Source organism: Falco cherrug, chromosome 14, assembly GCF_023634085.1.
Source record: "Falco cherrug isolate bFalChe1 chromosome 14, bFalChe1.pri, whole genome shotgun sequence".
In the NCBI taxonomy this organism is placed as follows: Eukaryota; Metazoa; Chordata; class Aves; order Falconiformes; family Falconidae; genus Falco; species Falco cherrug.
The window spans coordinates 338,230-356,342 of record NC_073710.1 but is presented as its reverse complement, the minus strand read 5'-3'; the positions used below and the strand labels follow the sequence as shown (position 1 = coordinate 356,342).

Sequence of the window (18,113 nt, the reverse complement as noted above, 5' to 3'; positions counted from 1 at the left end):
AACAACTACTCCCACATGCCTTTAGCTCAAGGTGTAACACCACATCCTCAGCCTGGCACATCTTACGTTGCCTCTCCGCTACACACTCCTCCGTGCAGCCCCCGCTGAGTGAGCGGCTTAGACCCCTGCCACACAATGGAAGGCGACGGGGACCACGCACAGGCTTCACTGCAGTAGTAACACTTACACATGCAGTCACCTGCGGCCAGCACCGGGCAGCACACCCACATTTCGTGTCAGACAACCTTGCATTCGGCATAGGGCAGAGGGAACATGCACAGCATCCTTCTCGGAGGAGCAGCTTTACGGGCTGGGGATCACTGCCAGCTCACACCATCAATATACACAAAGAAAGCAGCCAGTGAGCACACATGTTAATCCATTATTATTTATTAGCTGTACAGCAGTATATTCTCCTTCCCAGCTTTCAAACCCCATTACATATTTTATAACAGTATTTTTCCCCATGTTGGCTTCCTAAAATAATGAAAAATATCACACAGTACAGCTAAGTACAAAAATGCATCAACCTAGAGTCTGATAGCTAAACTGATAGCTCTCTTAAAAGCGATACATAGAAGAAAAATTTGTTTGAAATCAGCAAGACTGAGGCTCTATAAAAAGCTTACATATTTTAACATGTGACAGTCCATATACAGGCATCATTTGTATTTCACATTATTCCTTTTTTGTCTTTATCAGAGATCCAAAATTGTATAATTACTGACCTATTAAATTTCCTGGCCCAGGTTGAGGGCTGCAGTGACCCACTTATAAATCACCACTTCTGCCTTAACATAGAATTCAAACACAAAATACAACTACAAGATAGAGCAAAGAAAATGTAGTCGTGAAATTATAACTCAAAAAGAAGGTTAATTATACATGTTTCAAATGCCAGTTTTGTGTGCTTCAAAACCAGATTTCACATGTGGGTTTCTCTTGTTCTGCAAGCAATAGTCTGGGTACGTCTCTTCTCTATGTCATTGGTTATCAACAGCTTTTCCAACATTTACACTCTATCAATTCTCATCACTTAGTCTGAAAGGAATTAAAATACTGGGGTTTATTTAAACTGCATTTTTGCATAACTCTTAATTAATGGAAAAAGATTAAAATGTAAAAAAAAGTTATTTACAAGCTTGACCATTACAGAAATGCTTTGCAGAAAGCAAAGCATATTAAGGACATAAACCAGATGGAGCATGCCAAAACTACCGTGTGCAGCTGACTTGGAGAACCGGAGCTAGTCAGTGGGGAAAAGCAAAAAACATTTTAAAAGTCTAGAAACCTCCCAAGTCTGCATGTACAGTTAAAAACACTACTGAGAGAAGGAGGCTCGAGGACTCTGGGAACTGGAAGGGCAAGTCCGGAGCGGCTTACCACCTACTCTAGTCAAGGCTTCCACTTTTGTATATTAAAAGTTGGTGCATGTAAACATGGCCCTTGGACCAGCTTTACAATGCGGTTCAGAGCAACACTAAATCAAGCATCTCACAGGAAACCCTCAAGGACTCCGAAATATTTCCTAATGTTCCATGGTCCTGTAATGCTAACATAAAACAGCAAGTTCTAGTTAAATCACATTCTAACATCATTTTGAAATTTTATTTCCCAGTATGTTTGGTAAAATGGTCTAAAATGATGCATTTCCCAAAGCCAAGAAAAAAGATAAAAGGAAAAATAGATTTGAGCCGCTTAAACACAGCCCAGGCCAGTTCAGTGAGCCAGCATGGTCTTCCTCCATCACCGGTCCATCATGCTGAGAATCATCTCAGGAGTGAGGTCTCCATTGGGAGCTTCCACTACAGCAGGCTGAGCTTCCTCCTCTTCCTCTACTGTTTCCGCATCAGGTTCTTTCTTTACTTCAACTATAATATTTTCAATTTCACCAGTGTTCTGGTCTTCAACCTGAATGATTGCTGCAGCTACAAGGGCAGAAACAGAGCGGGAGGAGGGAAACAACAGATTATTTTTTTCACTGGTTCCAGAGCTGGCCTGCACATCTCATCAGTTAACTTTTCAGTAGATACTCAAGACTTTCCGACGGCAAGGGAAGATGGGCCCACAGCTCACATTCCCACATTAGTGGGGAGTGATTCAACCAGCCTCATTCATCCAAGCATCTCCTTCCTTGCCCCTGTATGAAGATGTGCTACCCCTGCAGCAGTCCCAGTATGCCTTCTGAAATTAAGACATTATTCAAACAACCAATTTTGTAGAGTAATCAAACGAGATCACATCAATGTATGGGCGTAAGGCAAAACTTCAAATTCAGGGGAATCCCGTGATGCTAGCAACAAATTCCGCATACAATGATTCCACAGGCTGTAATTCTAAGAAGGCCACACTTGCAGCACTGAATAGGCAGGCAAGCCACTACCCCTTGAAGGAACAAGTCTGCCCATCCTGCTTTGTTCCTAGCATTTATTTGCTTAGACTTTGCACAGTTACCGCTGTCTATTCTTACAGAGAAAACTCTGCAGAGTTGCAACAATCTCTGCACTGATGCTATGCTCAAAACTACAGGCCTGAAGCACATTCGTATGTATGAAGCATACATACAGTGCCTATGTAGATCTGCAAAAGTCTACATAGGTAAGCATATCACAGCAACTGTACTACAGTTGCTTTACCAGGAACCATACGCTACTAGAGACGTAACTGGTGCAAAAAGCAGCAAGCAGTTTGCACATATATGAAATGGAATAATACTTAAAGAAAAAATAACATCCTCTCCTTTTAGTACAGTCTGAGGTGGCTACATTCTCTCATGACTAGGAAACCCTTGCAACAAACATCATGTAAAAGACGAGTTCTTAAAAAGTAGATAGTACTTGTCTCTACTTTGCTAAGTAAGCTCACTTGGGGGGGAGTAGCTTCCTACAAGAACTGCCAAATCCAAGGAAAAAGCAGCTCAAGCAAGCACTGTTAACATAAGCTTCAATTAGTGACTTACGCTGGGATTGTTTTGGTTGGGTGGCAGCTTTGCCTGGTGGTCTTCCTCTTCGTTTCTTACTGGGAGGTGGTGCAGGAGCCTCTTGTTCAACTTCTGGTTCAGCCTCAATTTCTACCGCTGTCTCCTCCTCATCTTCATTATCATCCAAATCTGGTTCAGCATTTTCCTCTGTAAGAAACACGGTACCAAGTTAGGTCTTCAGTTTAAACAAAAATGAAACACATCCATCTACAGGAACTGCCGTCAAATCTTCATCCAAAAAGAGTCAAATCTGACAAAAAAGGCAAACACGGCCTTTGTCAAGAAGCTGGTGGCAGAGGCTGTTAGTCTGTTACCCTCCTATTAGACAGAACAAGTTGTCCTTCAGAAAGCAAAAGGAAACATGGTCACATGAGGTCATGCAATAAAAGCTCCTCTGCACATCCACACAGGAACCCAGAGAGACAATGGCAGGAGTGGGACCAAATAATACACTGCTGGGCTACTTCCCAGGCCCATCAGAGGAGCTATTGGCCCATCTAAGTCCCACCTGCACAACTCAGAGGACCACCGGGGCACACAATGGAGGGGAACCCAAATCAACTTCTGAGGAACATCTTGTCCAGGCCACTTCCAGGAGAGCAATCAGCCCCAGCGGTGAAACCCACCACCACGAGTCACCAGGAACAGCTCTCCGGATGACCTTTCAGGCTAAGGGTATGGGGGAATTGCTGGCTAGGGGTGGGACACATGATGGGATGCAGGGGAAAGGCAGTTTTGGATCACAGAGGACTACTTACAGGGTACTTAGAGGCAGCGGCTGAGGTGATTTGGAGAGGATTGAGCATGGGGAAAATAGAGGGGCGAGAGGATAAAAGGGGCCAGGCACATGTAAACAGCAGTAGCAGCCACTACAGTATCTCTATAAAATACCAGAACTCAAGAGGGATCCACAAGCAAGTTCCCTAGACCTCAAGAAACAGTAATGCCATACCTCAGTCCTTCTCTGTGAAGTATGTAGAAAACCAGGGTAGCAGCTCCCAGACACTGGTACTTAACGTCCAAGCCCTTCAAATCTCAAGTTGAATATGGAAGAACACCACAAAACTGGGGAGTTCTTAAGCATCACAGGTGAGCACAGGTCTGCAGACCACTCACCATGCTTTCCACAGCTATCAACATACCAACTAGTGACCAAAAGGATCTTCCCCAAGACCTCTCTTCAGAGGCAGGACAGGTCGAACGCAGTTTATTTGATGAGACCTTGTCAACTCAAAGAATTTAAGATGGCACACCTCCTATTTACATCAACTCTTTGCACCTCACTGCGTTTTGGAGCCGATTCCAACCCAGCAGTTCACATTGCAGGCTGTGGTTTTTTTGAGACTTATGTTGTCACCTGAGCTTATTGTTGTTCTACATGTTATTCTTCAGAACACTCCTTAGATTTACTAGGTTCGCGCCACCAACGTGTTCAGAACGCCCCCGGGCAAAACCAAAGCAGACAAATAACAGCAGCAGATGTTGAACAGGGTAACGCTGTTTGGACAGCAAAATGATTACCCTCAGATTTGTAAGGGCGTCCACTGCATAAACCAGCAGCTTCACTCATGAACACAAGGGCTGTTGCCTAAGGCGTACTTCTGGTTATCTGGTTAAAGGGGGGCAAACCTCAAACAAACTGCCCCTTACATATATGTGCCTCTGTATACGCTGCGTTATTTTACACGGTCATGCAAGGAATACTCCCAAGCCAAATTTCTTTCATTTACTGGATTTCTCGGGTCCCACCTTTTACACCTTCTTTACTTCCCCCACCTCAACTCAATGCCTGTCAACTCACAGTCTGTCTAAAGTCGGGTAGACAGGCCAGATGGGAGACAAAATTATCGTTTGCTATTTGGTACTTTTCCCATTAGCACAAGACAAGTCTGTTTTGTCACAGCTTTGCTCACCATTTTTAGATATTTAGCAGTTGCCAAAAGTCACAAAACTGCAGATCTAGGGGTAAACACACTACTAAGTAAGGCAACTCTCCTGAGAATGCAGTTAGGACCTCTTTCTTACCCTGCTGAGCTCACACCAGTCAATTCTTCATGTTTATCAAATAACTCCCGAGGAAGTGAGCCCAGACTTGACAACTGCCCTGAGGCTGAAGGGACTCTCCCTGTCATAGTGTCTGAGCCACAATCACACAATGCTCATCATCAATTTACCTAAGAGGCATGACTTTGGACCAGCTTCCCCAAAAAACTGTTTTGAACCCAGACCATATCACCTAACTAAAGTTTGGGGTTTCAGAATGGGCTAAACTCCCACAAAAGCTACAAATCAGATATTAAAAACCCAGATACTCCAGAATCCCACATTTTTAATTACCTTCCATCAAGGCAGTTATTTTGCTCTGCCTCCACAATCTTTTCATATTTTAAATGAACAATTAGTTACACATGCTATGTTCAACTAACTTAGTTTTTTTTTCAAATATCTACACAAACATGAGTTTAAACACTTATTTCTGTAGAGGTTTTGCAGTCAGGTTTGCACATACCATTTGACTATACTTGTCTTCTAAAACATGCTGCCACATAAGGATTTCAGATACACATTCTCTAGCCAAAATGATCTCTGTTCTCCCAAGCAACACCCCTTGATTAATTACATAAAGCACTCCAGATAAAAGACTGATCAGCAACATTGCTTTTGCAGAATCATCTTTGAACTGGTTGGTCTCGAGGCTCTGCTTGGATTTTCCTGCTAAAGATATAACCAAGTTTTCCCTCTGCCAGGAGGGAGGACCCTGGCTGAGTTTCTCCTTCACAAAGAGTCCTGCGGCGAGGGCGATGGCTACAGACAGTAGCCACCCTATTAAAAATTGCACCTAACCCATCCTCTGGCGCACTGTCCGGCAGGTCAGAGCCCCCTGCCCCCAAAGCCGTCCCCTAATACCAACACACATGCAAACACACCTGTGAAGTAGAAGACATCACCAGCTCCTCCACCCTTTGTCTCAGCAGGCCCTTCCCCACAGGCCGCAGATGGCCAGCACCACCTCTACCGTTCTCCCAGGTGCCGCCAGCCGTCCCCCACAGAGGCAGCCCAGCCTTCCAGCAGCTGGGTGTCTGGACATGCCACATGATGATACCCAGCAGCAGCGAAGCCAGAGCAGGTACCACACAGACACACGCAGCTGCTTTTGGGACACTGAAAACATGACCAGACAACATCACAGAGAACAAACAGGACAGGAGCTGCACAGCCTAGGCAAGGTGTGGCAGACTGGGGTTTTTTCAGCAACTCTGTCTTGGAAAAGGCCCAGGACAGCAGGATCCATACTGTCCTCACAGGGAGTCACCTCTGCACTTGGCCATGTACTACCGTTTTATGCTTGCCAACGAGATAAAAGCCTTGCAAGAGCCAGAACAAACCTGCAGAATGGGCAAACTACCAGCTAACGCAGTGAGTCACCAGCCCGTTAATCCTCAGCACATACTGAGCTGTTTCTTACCACTATCAGAGGAATCTTCTTTCTTAGTCCGCATCTTTCTCTTCCGGCCACGCTTGCCCTTCTTTGTCTCTCCTCCATTCTCTCCTTCCCCACCATCTAGGCCAGAGCAGTTATCAGCATGTCTGGCCATTGTGTTCTACTCGGTGGAAGATCAAAAACATAAGAAAAAATACAACATGCATTGAATTCAAGAACAGACGTTCTGGCTCTAGTTTCAAACGTGCTTTTGGTAACAAGGCTTTTTTTTTTTTCCAAGGAAGACTATTTAGGGGAAATGGGTAAACCATTAATTTATTCATGAAGTTGTATTTTCACATTGCTCATGATGTCGACACTAACAGATGCCAGTACTAATTCTGAATTATACCAGGTCTCCCCCTCTTCTCTTTTCCTCTCGGAAAGATGTGTCCTGTTTAAAAGATCAGTATAGTGCCCTGTACCCCACCCACCTTTCCTTTTGGGTAAACGTATTCCCTTCCCCTCGGTTAGAAGCCTCATTCCACCCCAAAACCCCACAATTCAAGACAGTGTACTCTCTTACCCTGCGAGTGAATGTTTTGCCACACTTGGAGCACACAAAGGCAGCAGGGACAAAGTTGGGATCGTGATACCGTTTGAAGTGCATATCAAGAAGCTGTTTCTGACGGAAGGTTTTATCACAATGGCTACAGGCATAAGGCTTTTCTCCAGTATGGGTCCGTTTATGCATGACCATGTGCCGCTCCTGACAGGGACAAGCAAGACAGGAAAAGCTGAGAACTCAGACATATGGATACAGAAGAGTGAATTTCAGCTAAGAGGAGGCCAAAACTTTAACCTTAATATCAAGGAAGGGATGATTCTGCAGGAACGCAAGAAATTCTGGATTGTGGCACAATTCAGTCCCAGCTACTTCCCTTCTAGATGGACTCATGCCTTTGTCAACAGATACATCAAGATACAACTTAGATCGTGCTTCTCTACAGGGGAGCACTACACCAACAAGCAAAGGCCACTGAACCTTCCTTCACACCCTTCAAAAGATTCAGAGATCTGATTTCATCTTGAAAGCTGGTCAAACATGACGGATTAAGTTTCCACCTTACATTTTTAGCTCCTGTTCTAAACACTATTAGGGGGTGCCAGTCCCACCAGCATACCTGTCTGCATGCATAATCGCACTGGTCACACTTGAAGCGCTTCTCATTCTTGTGAGACTTTTGATGCTGTATGAGGGCATACCGCTCATGAAACACAGCGTCACAATAGCGACACTTCTTGCCCTGTTCGATGTAGGAATGCTGCTTTCGCAAATGGACACCTAGGAACAACAGAATCAAAGGCTTTAATCACCATGGTTTTCCAAGCATGACAGACTAGACCCCTTAGCGATCTTCCCTCTACACACTCTTGAACTCAAGCCAGGAAAGTAAAATAGTTAATCTAGGATTCAACTAAAAACCAAAAAGACTCATAAATAAAAGCAACCCGAACAAGTTCTAGACAGAAAGGTCTTGCACAAAAACACCATCAAGTGTTTTCCATGGAATTCTAGATTTGGTCATAAGTTGCAATCTGTGCTGATACAACTGCATTTGATAACATATGACTGTCATAATAAAGGATCTGGTGGACCGTTATGTTCAAGACTACTCCAAATTGCCTGGATACAACCAGAAGCTAGGTAATACACTGTAGAAACAGTATTTTCTGCAGGATTAGAAGTCAGAGTGACAGGGCTAGAAGGCAACAGGGATACCAGCAGATAATCCCCAACAGAGGTTCTAGTCACTTCTTTAAAATCCTCCAACTAAAAACACATCACAGCTGCATGAGGTAGCTTAGGGTAGATTAGAGTATTAATAGAAGAAAAATTCTTCATAATGACACGTTTTCCTCCGTTGTAAACCAGCCTGTTTGCTCCTTACATCAGCTGACTGCCATCCTCTCAAACTGCCTCTCACTGTAGCACTCTACGCTCGTCTTTACTGGAAGGAAGCCTGCCTTCCCATTACTTGGGTGATATTCTGTTTATAGACAGAAAGTTCTGCTAAATCGTGGGTTCTTCCTTCTCCTCAGCTGCTCTGGGCACGATACTATCTTTCATCTTCTCGTAGAATATAAAAAAGCTTGCCTGCCAGAATCACACTGCGTACTGCTCACCAGATCAAGACTTTCCCACTGCAAGGACTCAGGGCTTTTGTGACAACTCAGTCTCTCCTACTCTGCCTGCAGCACACAGCTCCACATCCTGAAAACTAAATTATTTCATCTAATTCAAACCTTTAGCTTGATGAAAATATCTCTGCATGAAACTCAATAGCCTCCAACGTGCAAGCAAAGTCACCTTTCAGTTTTTGAGGTGCCAATCCATGTACAGCTGTAACCTCAGCCCAAGCTTGATAAATGCCTTGCATCTATGGGCCTGAAAACAGTAACTTGCTTCATATGCTTGGACAACATGCTACATTTTCAAATAATGAAAAGAAACAAAAAATTCTTATAGTTTGCAGCAGCTATTGTAAGCGAACAGTGTGTATATACCGGGTACACATCTAAGCCTGTGCCTCATGTCACACAGGTACCAGAAGCATTAGGTTAAGAGACAGCAGTTGGGTTATATGAACTCTAATTCTCATAAGTGTTTTGTAGAATCTTCACCAAACGGCCACTTTTGTGAAATACATACCCAAGTCGCTCTTTCTTGCTATAACAGTATCACAGTGAGGACAGTGAAATTTGGCCACATTCTCTGTGTGCTTCTGCAAAATGTGCATCTTCATGGTACCACTCTGAGTGAAGCGAGCATGGCAGATGTAACATTCATATGGCTTCTCTCCTTCAGTAACAGAAGGAAAAAAATAGCACAAGTGCTTTTGTTAAAAAGAAATCTCACCAAGAAGCCTCAAACAGAACAACCTCCCAGAAACTTGCAACAGACAGCTAGTTGATAGAAACTGTAACTAAAAAGCGCTCAATAACGTCCCTTCGTCTATAAGTTTTAGCTCTAGTACACATCCTTCTACAAAAAGACCTGAGTTCAACCTTTAGGCAAACAAGTTAAATTATTATACTTACTCTGAGAAATGCATGAAAGACCTACGTGCAGGCTGCCAGAAAACAGCAAGCGGCATCAGATTTTTTGAGGGGCCAGGATTCTGAATGCTCATGCATACATGCAAGGGCATTCCCCCCCCCCCCTTCAGTTTTAGCAACACGATTCATTTACCCAGTACACTGCGCACCAGTAACATCCCGTGCTAAAACCATCTTGACTTCTACTGAAGAAAAAAATTAGGAACTAGCATACATGAGATGGTTTTGCAACTACATTCAAGCATGAACTGTAAATGGTTACAATCTTCAACTGGAAGTGGAACACTCGTAACGGAAGTTTCTTCTGTTCATACCACAAGTGCATATATTTTATCATGTCACAGACTGGAAATCTGAATCCTCCAAGCTCGTATCTCAGTGTGGCAATTACTATCAGCTTATGAATTTACTAGCGCTAACAAATCATGGTGCATTCTCTTCAGCTACAGACTTTAAAAAGGTTTTATATTAAACTACAAAATAGCATTTCTTTTGCTGTTTAAGTGTTGGCACACATTGTGTGCAGCCTCAGCACTCTGACACTAAAATGTAAACACCACACTAACAAAATATGGAATCAATACCAGAGTGGGTCCTCATGTGTCTCTTCAGTTTGTAGGTATCCCTGCTGGCATAGCTGCACAAGCTGCACTGGAACGGACGCTCTCCGGTGTGAGAACGTATGTGGCGTTTCAATTTGCTAACCTGGCAGGCAAAAGCAAGACTGAAGTTAGCATAGATGGAGCAGGTCAGATTGCCAAAAGTATAAAGAATCAGTCAAGAGTTTAAGGTAGTCTGTTATTTTTATCTTGCCACTAGACCAAGTAAGCGTGTTTCAATGCCATTCTCACACTGCCCACAGCCACTCGCTCCTGCCCACTCCACTCCACCTCCCAACCTCATTCCCAGTCCTGCTTGAAGCATGTTCCCACGCTCAGTGCAGCCTGACTTAATGTCCTGTGCTCACCTCAGCATCTGAAGACATGCTAAAATCTGAAAGTACTCTGGAAACACCCAAGAAAGTGTTCTGGGAAAGCACGCACCCAAAGAACATTGAGGGGGTTAGCATGCCACGTACAGTACCTCTTTCTCCATAGGGTGCTTTCTTGGGTCCTCTCCAGTTACTCTGAGAGGTAAGATAAATCAATTTCTTACCAAGAACGACAGAATTCTTGGCCTCCAATCAACAGGGTGACTTAATTCCTTTCCTCTCCTGCTTTTATTTAGAAGGTACAAACCCAGCTCAAAGGTCAGCAAGAACACAAATGTTAAGGCACTTTCTACTTCAGCCTGACCACACCGCTTAATTACCAACCTATGTCTACAAAACGCAGCAAGAGCTCACATAAGGACCAACTTGATTATTCTTTCCTAATTCATACTATGAAAACCACTGCAACACAATTTATTCAGCATTCAAACCACAGGACCTGGAATTACAGCACTGCAGTCACAGCATGGCTAGGAAAAAAGCTCACAGCCCCTACTCAAGCTCTCCTACTGTAGCCTTCTTCCACTGCAGACATCCTTTTTTTTTTTTAAATTATGTTGCTTATCACCTTGCTCAAATTTCCAATCACAATATAAAAGCTGTTACTTATGCACCAGGACAATATTGCATAGGGGACAGCGTTCAAGGAAGCTTAATCTGCTCAAGCAAATTAGACAATCACCCAGTATTAGCAAAACTGCTTTTCACCAATACTGAGGCAAAGGCTCATTAGTTTTGGCTACAGTCACCTTAATGGCATAAACAGACAGTGTGCAGGATGCACATTTCTAAAGTGGGAGGGTGCCTCTTGTCTGAAGGTACGCCCTACTGCAGTATGAGGTGGCTGCTCCCTTCAACATGGAGCACACTACAGTTCCTGCAACCATCTTAAAGGCCAAATAATTTAAGACACAACGACAACACTGCTATCTCCAAAGCGGAAGTGGGCATCACCTAGGATTTCTATGCATAAATGCTCTCAAACTGTTTTCTCATTAACTGAGGAAACCCCAGAGCAGACCTGGTTTATAACTTTTTTTGCTCAGAGCCTCTTAAACAACTGGGCAAAGAGGAAATGTCTAAGAGCAGTTTATAACAGATGTTGAACAAGCTTTGAGGCATGCAAGGAAGCATTCAGCACTGTAACAATTAACCAACATACCTCCACACTAGCATAATCACACATTGAACATTTGAATGGTTTCTCATGGGTATGTTTGTAGCGGCGATGCCGAACCAACTCTCCGCTGGTCACGAAGGCCATGTCACAGTCCGGGCACTTGTGAGGGCGAGTACCTAATTGTTCGCAGTGAAACAGGAAGATGATGACTTTGATTTAGTGTCAAAAGAAAATACAGGACAGAATTTTTGTGGTGGTTTGTTGGTTGTTTTTTTTTTTAATTAAAGCGAATCAGCCACATTGCTTGTATGTTGTGAAAGTTTAGGTCAGCAAATAATACCCAAGAGTCTGAGCTTTTGTGTAACTAATGGATTGAAGATCTTAGAGAATTAGTATCCTATCAGCAAGGAAACTGACTCCATTGTTTTTGTATCAGTTGGTCATTTACAAATTTCAAATCACCCAGTCAGACATAACAGAAGTACATAGAGAAAACAAGGGATATGAATTACACTTTTTGGCAGAAAAGTCACAACAAGCTTAAGTCTAATTACAGTTCAACTATCCATAGTTTTATACCAGAAAATCAGTAAGAAGCACAGAAACATGCTACAGTTCCTAGTCATGCCCAAGACAAATCGAATATTTCTGTAACTTCAGGTAATTTCACATCAAGCCCAAGAACAGTTTTATCCCTGTACACAGGACAAGCTGTGCACCTACCTGACCAGGCAGAAAGCTGCATTTGTATGAGAAACAAACAGCAGCACTGCACAGTTTCTCTCTTTTTAGTTTGTTCCATAAGAATTAGATTTAAGATAGATCCATCGTGGGTTTACTTCTGTTCTAACAACAGAGCAGATCCTTGAAAAGCCATGTACGCAAAAGCAAGAGTACCTGTGTGAGTGTTGAGGTGGTTCCTCAGCAACGTGACTGTCCGGAAAGCCCTGCCACAGAGATGGCACTTATGTGGTCTCTCATCAGTGTGGCTTTTCATGTGGCGGTCCAAGTTGGAACGACGCGGACAAGTGTAACTGCACAGTTCACACTGGAATGTCTTCTTTACACCTAGGCATGAAGAAAATAATCTTAATTCTTCACAGTACTGTGGTCTACTGCATAATGTAAGAGAGCAGCAGGGAAAAGGAAAGATTCTTGGGGACTTAACTACTACAAGGAACCATCATAGAATATCTGAAGTTGGAAGTGACCCATGCACCATGAAATCCAACTGCATATACTTAGGAACAGTCATTGCCTATGGCTGGCTTGCATTCAAGTTTTATTAGTATGCCAGCACTCAATGTTCCTTCTCCACTCTAAAAACAGTTCCTTAACTTACAGTTTTAAGAAAAATAAAACATACCTATCGCTGTATTTTGCACCACCTACCTTACCCAGCAACTGGTTAGGAAAAAAGCCACAGAACTAATTATACTGTTGGTTCCTGATGTAAACCATGTGTGCACAAACTCTTACGTCAGTATTACAGCAGAGAGAAGAATATTTTCAGCTGTAGTTATATGGGAATACCAATACCACAGCATCATGCTCGAGAAAAATGAGCCCCTTATATAACCTGGATGGAGGAGCTAGGAGGTTCACCCAAGAAACAGAGCTCAGCGCTGTTATACAAAGAGTAAATGACACTGGGCGTGTCTGCTTTCCTCCCACTTGCATCTACCCAGTCACTTCAATCATACTGCAATCACATCCCACCATAACACACACATTTTCAAAACCCACTTGCCGCTAGGGAGCTTACCTTTCTTTTTAATTTTTGTTGGTTTAGGTGGCTTCATGTTGCCCACCACCTTTTCTGCATTGACCTCAGACAACAAACCCTCCTGCTGCTCCTCTTCAAAGTCATACACTGAGACATCCACATCTTTGCCTTCCTCAGTATAGCGAAGCTTACTCTTTTTGTTTTTCTTTGTTTTTTTGGCTGGTGGCTGATAGTCTGGATCTTTTTGCCAGTTGGGATCTTCCTGTGGCTGAAGTTCACCTTGCTCCAGTGTCTCCACCTCACCATTTGCACCCACTTTCACTACTTGGAAGCCTTCTGGTAAAGGGAGGGTATGACAGATCATGGGCTCTCCCTCTTGCAGGCCTCCTTTGGAAACCTCATTTTCATAAGCTCCCTGAAGTTCTTCCACAGACGTGGTAGCAACAGGTACAGTCACTGGTACAGGTACTTGGACCAGCTGAAGCTCACCAAGGTTTATAGGCTGCTCTTCCATATTAACAACCTGAAGTGTTATGATCTGTGTGTCATCCACTGTAGCCTCTGTTTCTTGAGGCACTGCACCTTCCATTACTTCAGTCTTCATCTGAAGAAGAGTTGGATCCAGCTGTTCCATCATCACCATCTGCACACTACTGTTGACATCCTGTACTACTTCACCTCCATCTGCCTGGTTTGGTGCTATGTGACAAGCATCGTCCTCCTGCCCACCTTCACGGCGTCTTTGATAGGTTTTTCTCTCTTTCCCTTTAATAAAAGTTTCTGATTCCTCCACAATAGCTTCGACTGCCTCACCTTCCATTTCACCTTCCTGCTGTGAAAACAAAGAGAATGAATGCTGCTCACCATCCAACATATTTTAACCATCGCACATACCCCCCCAGAGGGAGAAGAGGCCTAAATGAAAACAACCAGCTCAACAGCGGCAACATGCCGCTGCCCTTCAGAAACCAGGATCTGAGAACCACAGGTCTCCACTAGCCTATCGCCACTGCAAACCCGGGCAATCACAGAATGCTGCCTGAAGGGAGACAACTGTACTGGTTTCTTGGAAAGGAAGGAAAGCAAGGAAGAGAAATTAAGTGATATGCATGTTCCCGTCTCTCAAAGACCACAGATCCCACAGGCAAGACATACAGCAGCACTACTCCTTACTGAGCTTAATTAGTCACTTCACATAGCTTACCAATATCAGAGGCAGTCCTAGGCTATATATTTTAAAGGTACAAAAATAACATGTTGTTAAAAGTAAAAAGCCAACCTTAAAGAAAGTATTACATTTGAGAACTGCAGAACTCTTCCAGAAAGAAAAAGCAGTAAGAATTGAACACAAGAAATTAATCCTCACTTGTTTCATGTCAAACAAACAACTATTTCCTAGATGTTTAAACTTCTCTGAACAACAAAAAGAAAAAGGGCACGATCAAGTTAAGTGTATTTTGTGTATGCAGCCTGGACCTCAACTCCTGCTCCCACTGCTGGGCACCGCCTGGCCCCAAGCAGAGCAGAGGGTGATGCATGGTGCCCTCTCTGGGCCGAAGGAGCTGCAGTGGGCAGACAAGGCTCAGGTCAAAATTTTACTTAAACTTAAAATGATGTGGACTCAGCTGGTGTGCTCTGATGATTTCTCATGGTACCTGGGTTAAATTTATCCACACAGTCATAAGCAAACAATACCAAAGATCAGTATTTTTGTGGGCCTTAACTGTAATTCTGAGAAGAGATCCACACAAGCATAACATTGAGATTTTCTTCCTCCTCAGACCATTCAGCATTATTCTCTGCGGCCAGGGTAAAATATGAAATTCCTGCGTACTTGCTCTGCAGGAAGGTTGTTTCAAGACTAGTAATAGCTAAAAGAAGTTATCACTTTGTAGCTGTCTTTTCCCCCAAATGAAAATAGTGAAAATCATAGTAAAGGAGTATTTCGTAATTCTACTGCTGTTTCAAGTGGTTTACTTTGGGAAAATGAAATCAGACTCCACAACCATGTCAAATACATTCCCTGCATCAAGATACAATTTATTATATCCCTCACTGAAGTGTTAAAAAGGTACCAAGGTCAATTTTACTGCTGAAACAAGTAACAACAATGCCAGTTTACTCGCTAAGCATGTGATAAAAGTTCTGATTCAAATTCCAGATTTGGTAAGAGGCTGCCGCATTTTCCTATTCAACTGACTAGCCCCTCAGGACTAGCTAACGGAATGTATTTAACCTGTCTTGTGAACTCAACACCTAAATCTCACATCATAATACTTTCAAGTATCCACACTTGATCTTGCATACTCATTTTTGAAATACACAGGCTTACATACAGAAGCGTGAAACACAGCTGTCAGTCTTCATTAGCTTCAAGAATCACAAGACATGTGATTGTTATTTTTAGAGTCCTTGCTTTTACTCTACTGCCTTTTTTAGTATCCTCCGCTTCTGTTGTGAGAACAATCTAGCTCACATTGTTCCTCAGCCTGCTCAGACAAGGACCGTTATTAACGCGCTGTCCTGATATGCATCCCGCTGCAGCAGCAGCATCTCCAGGGGGCACCGGAACCCCAGCGATCCGGCACACGGCTTCGTACGCTCCTGCAGGGATCCAGCCTCGCCTGTCCTTTGTCACCCATCAGCTTTTCAAGTCAGAGCAAATCCATATGGACAAACAGCTGAAGCACGCAAGATGATGTAAGTACTTAACACTAGCCAGCAGGCGATCAGAACCGAACTGGTCTTTGGCCTACAGCAACCACGAAACACTTGGAGCAAACTGTTTTTCAATTATCTCAAGTATCTGGAGAGAGAGAAGCAGCCTTTTCAGGTGACTACAAGTCTCTGAACAAGAAAAGGAAGGACTGAGCTAAACAAAATGTAAGAATGTGGTAAATGGCTGGGAGGGGTAATAAAAGATTTAAGATGGAGGGAAAAAGTAGCAAAAGCCCATCTGCAGAGCTAATGCAATTCCATTTTGGTGCCTTGTAGAGGAACAGAGCAGAGGTCAGCAACCTCGATACAAGCACAGGCAGCTCTGAGAGAGGTGGAGCTCTCATAAGGACCTTCACAATAACTGCCAATATCAAAGTTGGTAACAAGCCTGCTAAGTCACCTGAAAGCAAGCCAACAGGCCAAGATTTGCCAGTGTCCTCTAGGATCCTGCAGAAGCAGGTCCTCCAGTGGAAGGAAGGGATGGATCATCTCAGGCTTGCATGTCAGAAAGTCCCGTGTCCACCAAGGAATGGGTCACTCACGTACACAAAGACTTTGGCACATGGCTCACACTGCCAGGAAAGTTTGCCAGCCCGAGAACACGGCCTTCGGCCGAGGCCAAATCACCACCTGCAGGCACGACGGCATTTAAAGGAAGCTCAGAGAGAGGGGTGCACACGTGTGTGAAATAAGCACAAGGACTCTTACAACCGTTCAGTAACGGAACTAAGGCAGCCCTGTTTCTTCCCGCTCCCTTTTTTCCTAAGAGGGGCTACTCAGCCCGGGGTCACCCGGCACACCGGGCACGGCCCCGGGCGCACGGCGCGGCGCGGCTGCCCCCCAGCGGCCAGCCGCACGCACTGCAGCGCAGCGGGCGCGCTCCCACACCTCCCCCACGCGGGTCCTGCGCTCCCGACCTCAGCATAGGGATGCGCATGCACTTCTGCCTCTCCCATGCTACGCACTACGGTCCGTTCCTTTCACTAGATGTAAATTAATCTGAAAATGACCGTTTTTAAAGCAGGCTGTGGCCAGCACGGGAAACGTTACAGTATTTTAAGGAAAACTACAAACCACTCCAGGTTATGGTAACCACGTACCATAAAAATAAAGTAGTATACAGGGGTCTTGATCAGCTCAAAAATCTTGTCAAGCTGCCAAGATTTCTTCCCAAGGAAGCATGGATTTTCAAATTAAAGTACTTCTATAACTGGGGGGACAGAGGACAGCCTCACAGCTTCAGAGATGAAAGGGGACTCAGCAAAACACATGGGCTCTTTTCCTACTGAACAAGCTCTCTGGAAAGACTCTCCATCTCTGCTGCCGTGAGCTTTGCACTGCCAAGTCCATACCAATTCTCCATCAGTCACACTCTGTCTTAAAATTATTTGCTAGCTTTTTTTTAATTTATTTTTTTAAAAATAACTTAATCCTCCTTTTTCACAAAGTGGATTTCAGAGGTAAGTTTTTTATTTATTGCAGGAGTCACCATCAACCCACTGGGTGCGATCCTGCAGCTTGCTGAAGATTTTCCCTCTCCGCTAATTTTAATAAAGCAGCTGCTCCTCAACTTTTCACAGATTTACACTCCTAGAAATGACACACCCAAATTCTGAGAAAAAGCCTCCAGTATTTCAGAGAACACGTGTTGTTTGCTACAACTAAGACCATTATCGCAGAACACTAGGAATAAAAACTGCTGGAATGTACTTTGTCTTACCATTCTCCCAACCTTTTGTTTCTGGCTTTTATCTTCTCTCTTCCTACCAGTTACTGCACCTTATACCTAACAGCTTAGTTCCACAATAACTGAATCTAAAAAGGAAAACAAAGCAGCAGTTAACAGTTGGTAAATCAAGACCGAAAAAAACAAAAGAGATGAGCTTCCACAACAAGAAGAGTAGCCAAGGAGAGACCAAACAACATCAGAAGTCAACACAATGCCCATGTAATAGCTCAAGCTAGTCATCACACACATGTGTGCGCAAGGGGCTCTACCAACTCAAAGAAGACACGCCGTGTCACCAACAGCGCATT

The 18,113-nt window shown here is 43.8% G+C and overlaps 1 protein-coding gene across 24 annotated transcripts in view; it reads right to left on the bottom strand.

Moving 5' to 3' along the window:
• Positions 1 to 372: 372 nt before the first annotated feature.
• Positions 373 to 18,113, bottom strand: part of CTCF (CCCTC-binding factor) — a 36,645-nt gene continuing 18,904 nt past the window's right edge. For 17 of the 24 annotated variants that reach the window (XM_055726661.1, XM_055726648.1, XM_055726650.1 and 14 more), the window contains 10 exons: positions 13,398 to 14,190; positions 12,530 to 12,700; positions 11,675 to 11,808; positions 10,106 to 10,226; positions 9,115 to 9,264; positions 7,586 to 7,746; positions 6,988 to 7,170; positions 6,447 to 6,582; positions 2,960 to 3,127; positions 373 to 1,928 (listed from right to left, as the gene is read on the bottom strand). In XM_055726661.1, the coding sequence (XP_055582636.1) occupies positions 1,747 to 1,928; positions 2,960 to 3,127; positions 6,447 to 6,582; positions 6,988 to 7,170; positions 7,586 to 7,746; positions 9,115 to 9,264; positions 10,106 to 10,226; positions 11,675 to 11,808; positions 12,530 to 12,700; positions 13,398 to 14,178 (2,187 nt within the window). In that variant the 5' untranslated portion in view covers positions 14,179 to 14,190 and the 3' untranslated portion in view covers positions 373 to 1,746. Of the gene's footprint in view, positions 1,929 to 2,959; positions 3,128 to 6,446; positions 6,583 to 6,987; positions 7,171 to 7,585; positions 7,747 to 9,114; positions 9,265 to 10,105; positions 10,227 to 11,674; positions 11,809 to 12,529; positions 12,701 to 13,397; positions 14,191 to 17,796; positions 17,892 to 18,113 lie in introns of those variants that run through there. The other 7 variants (XM_055726660.1, XM_055726657.1, XM_027806902.2 and 4 more) reach the window with 2 other exon arrangements.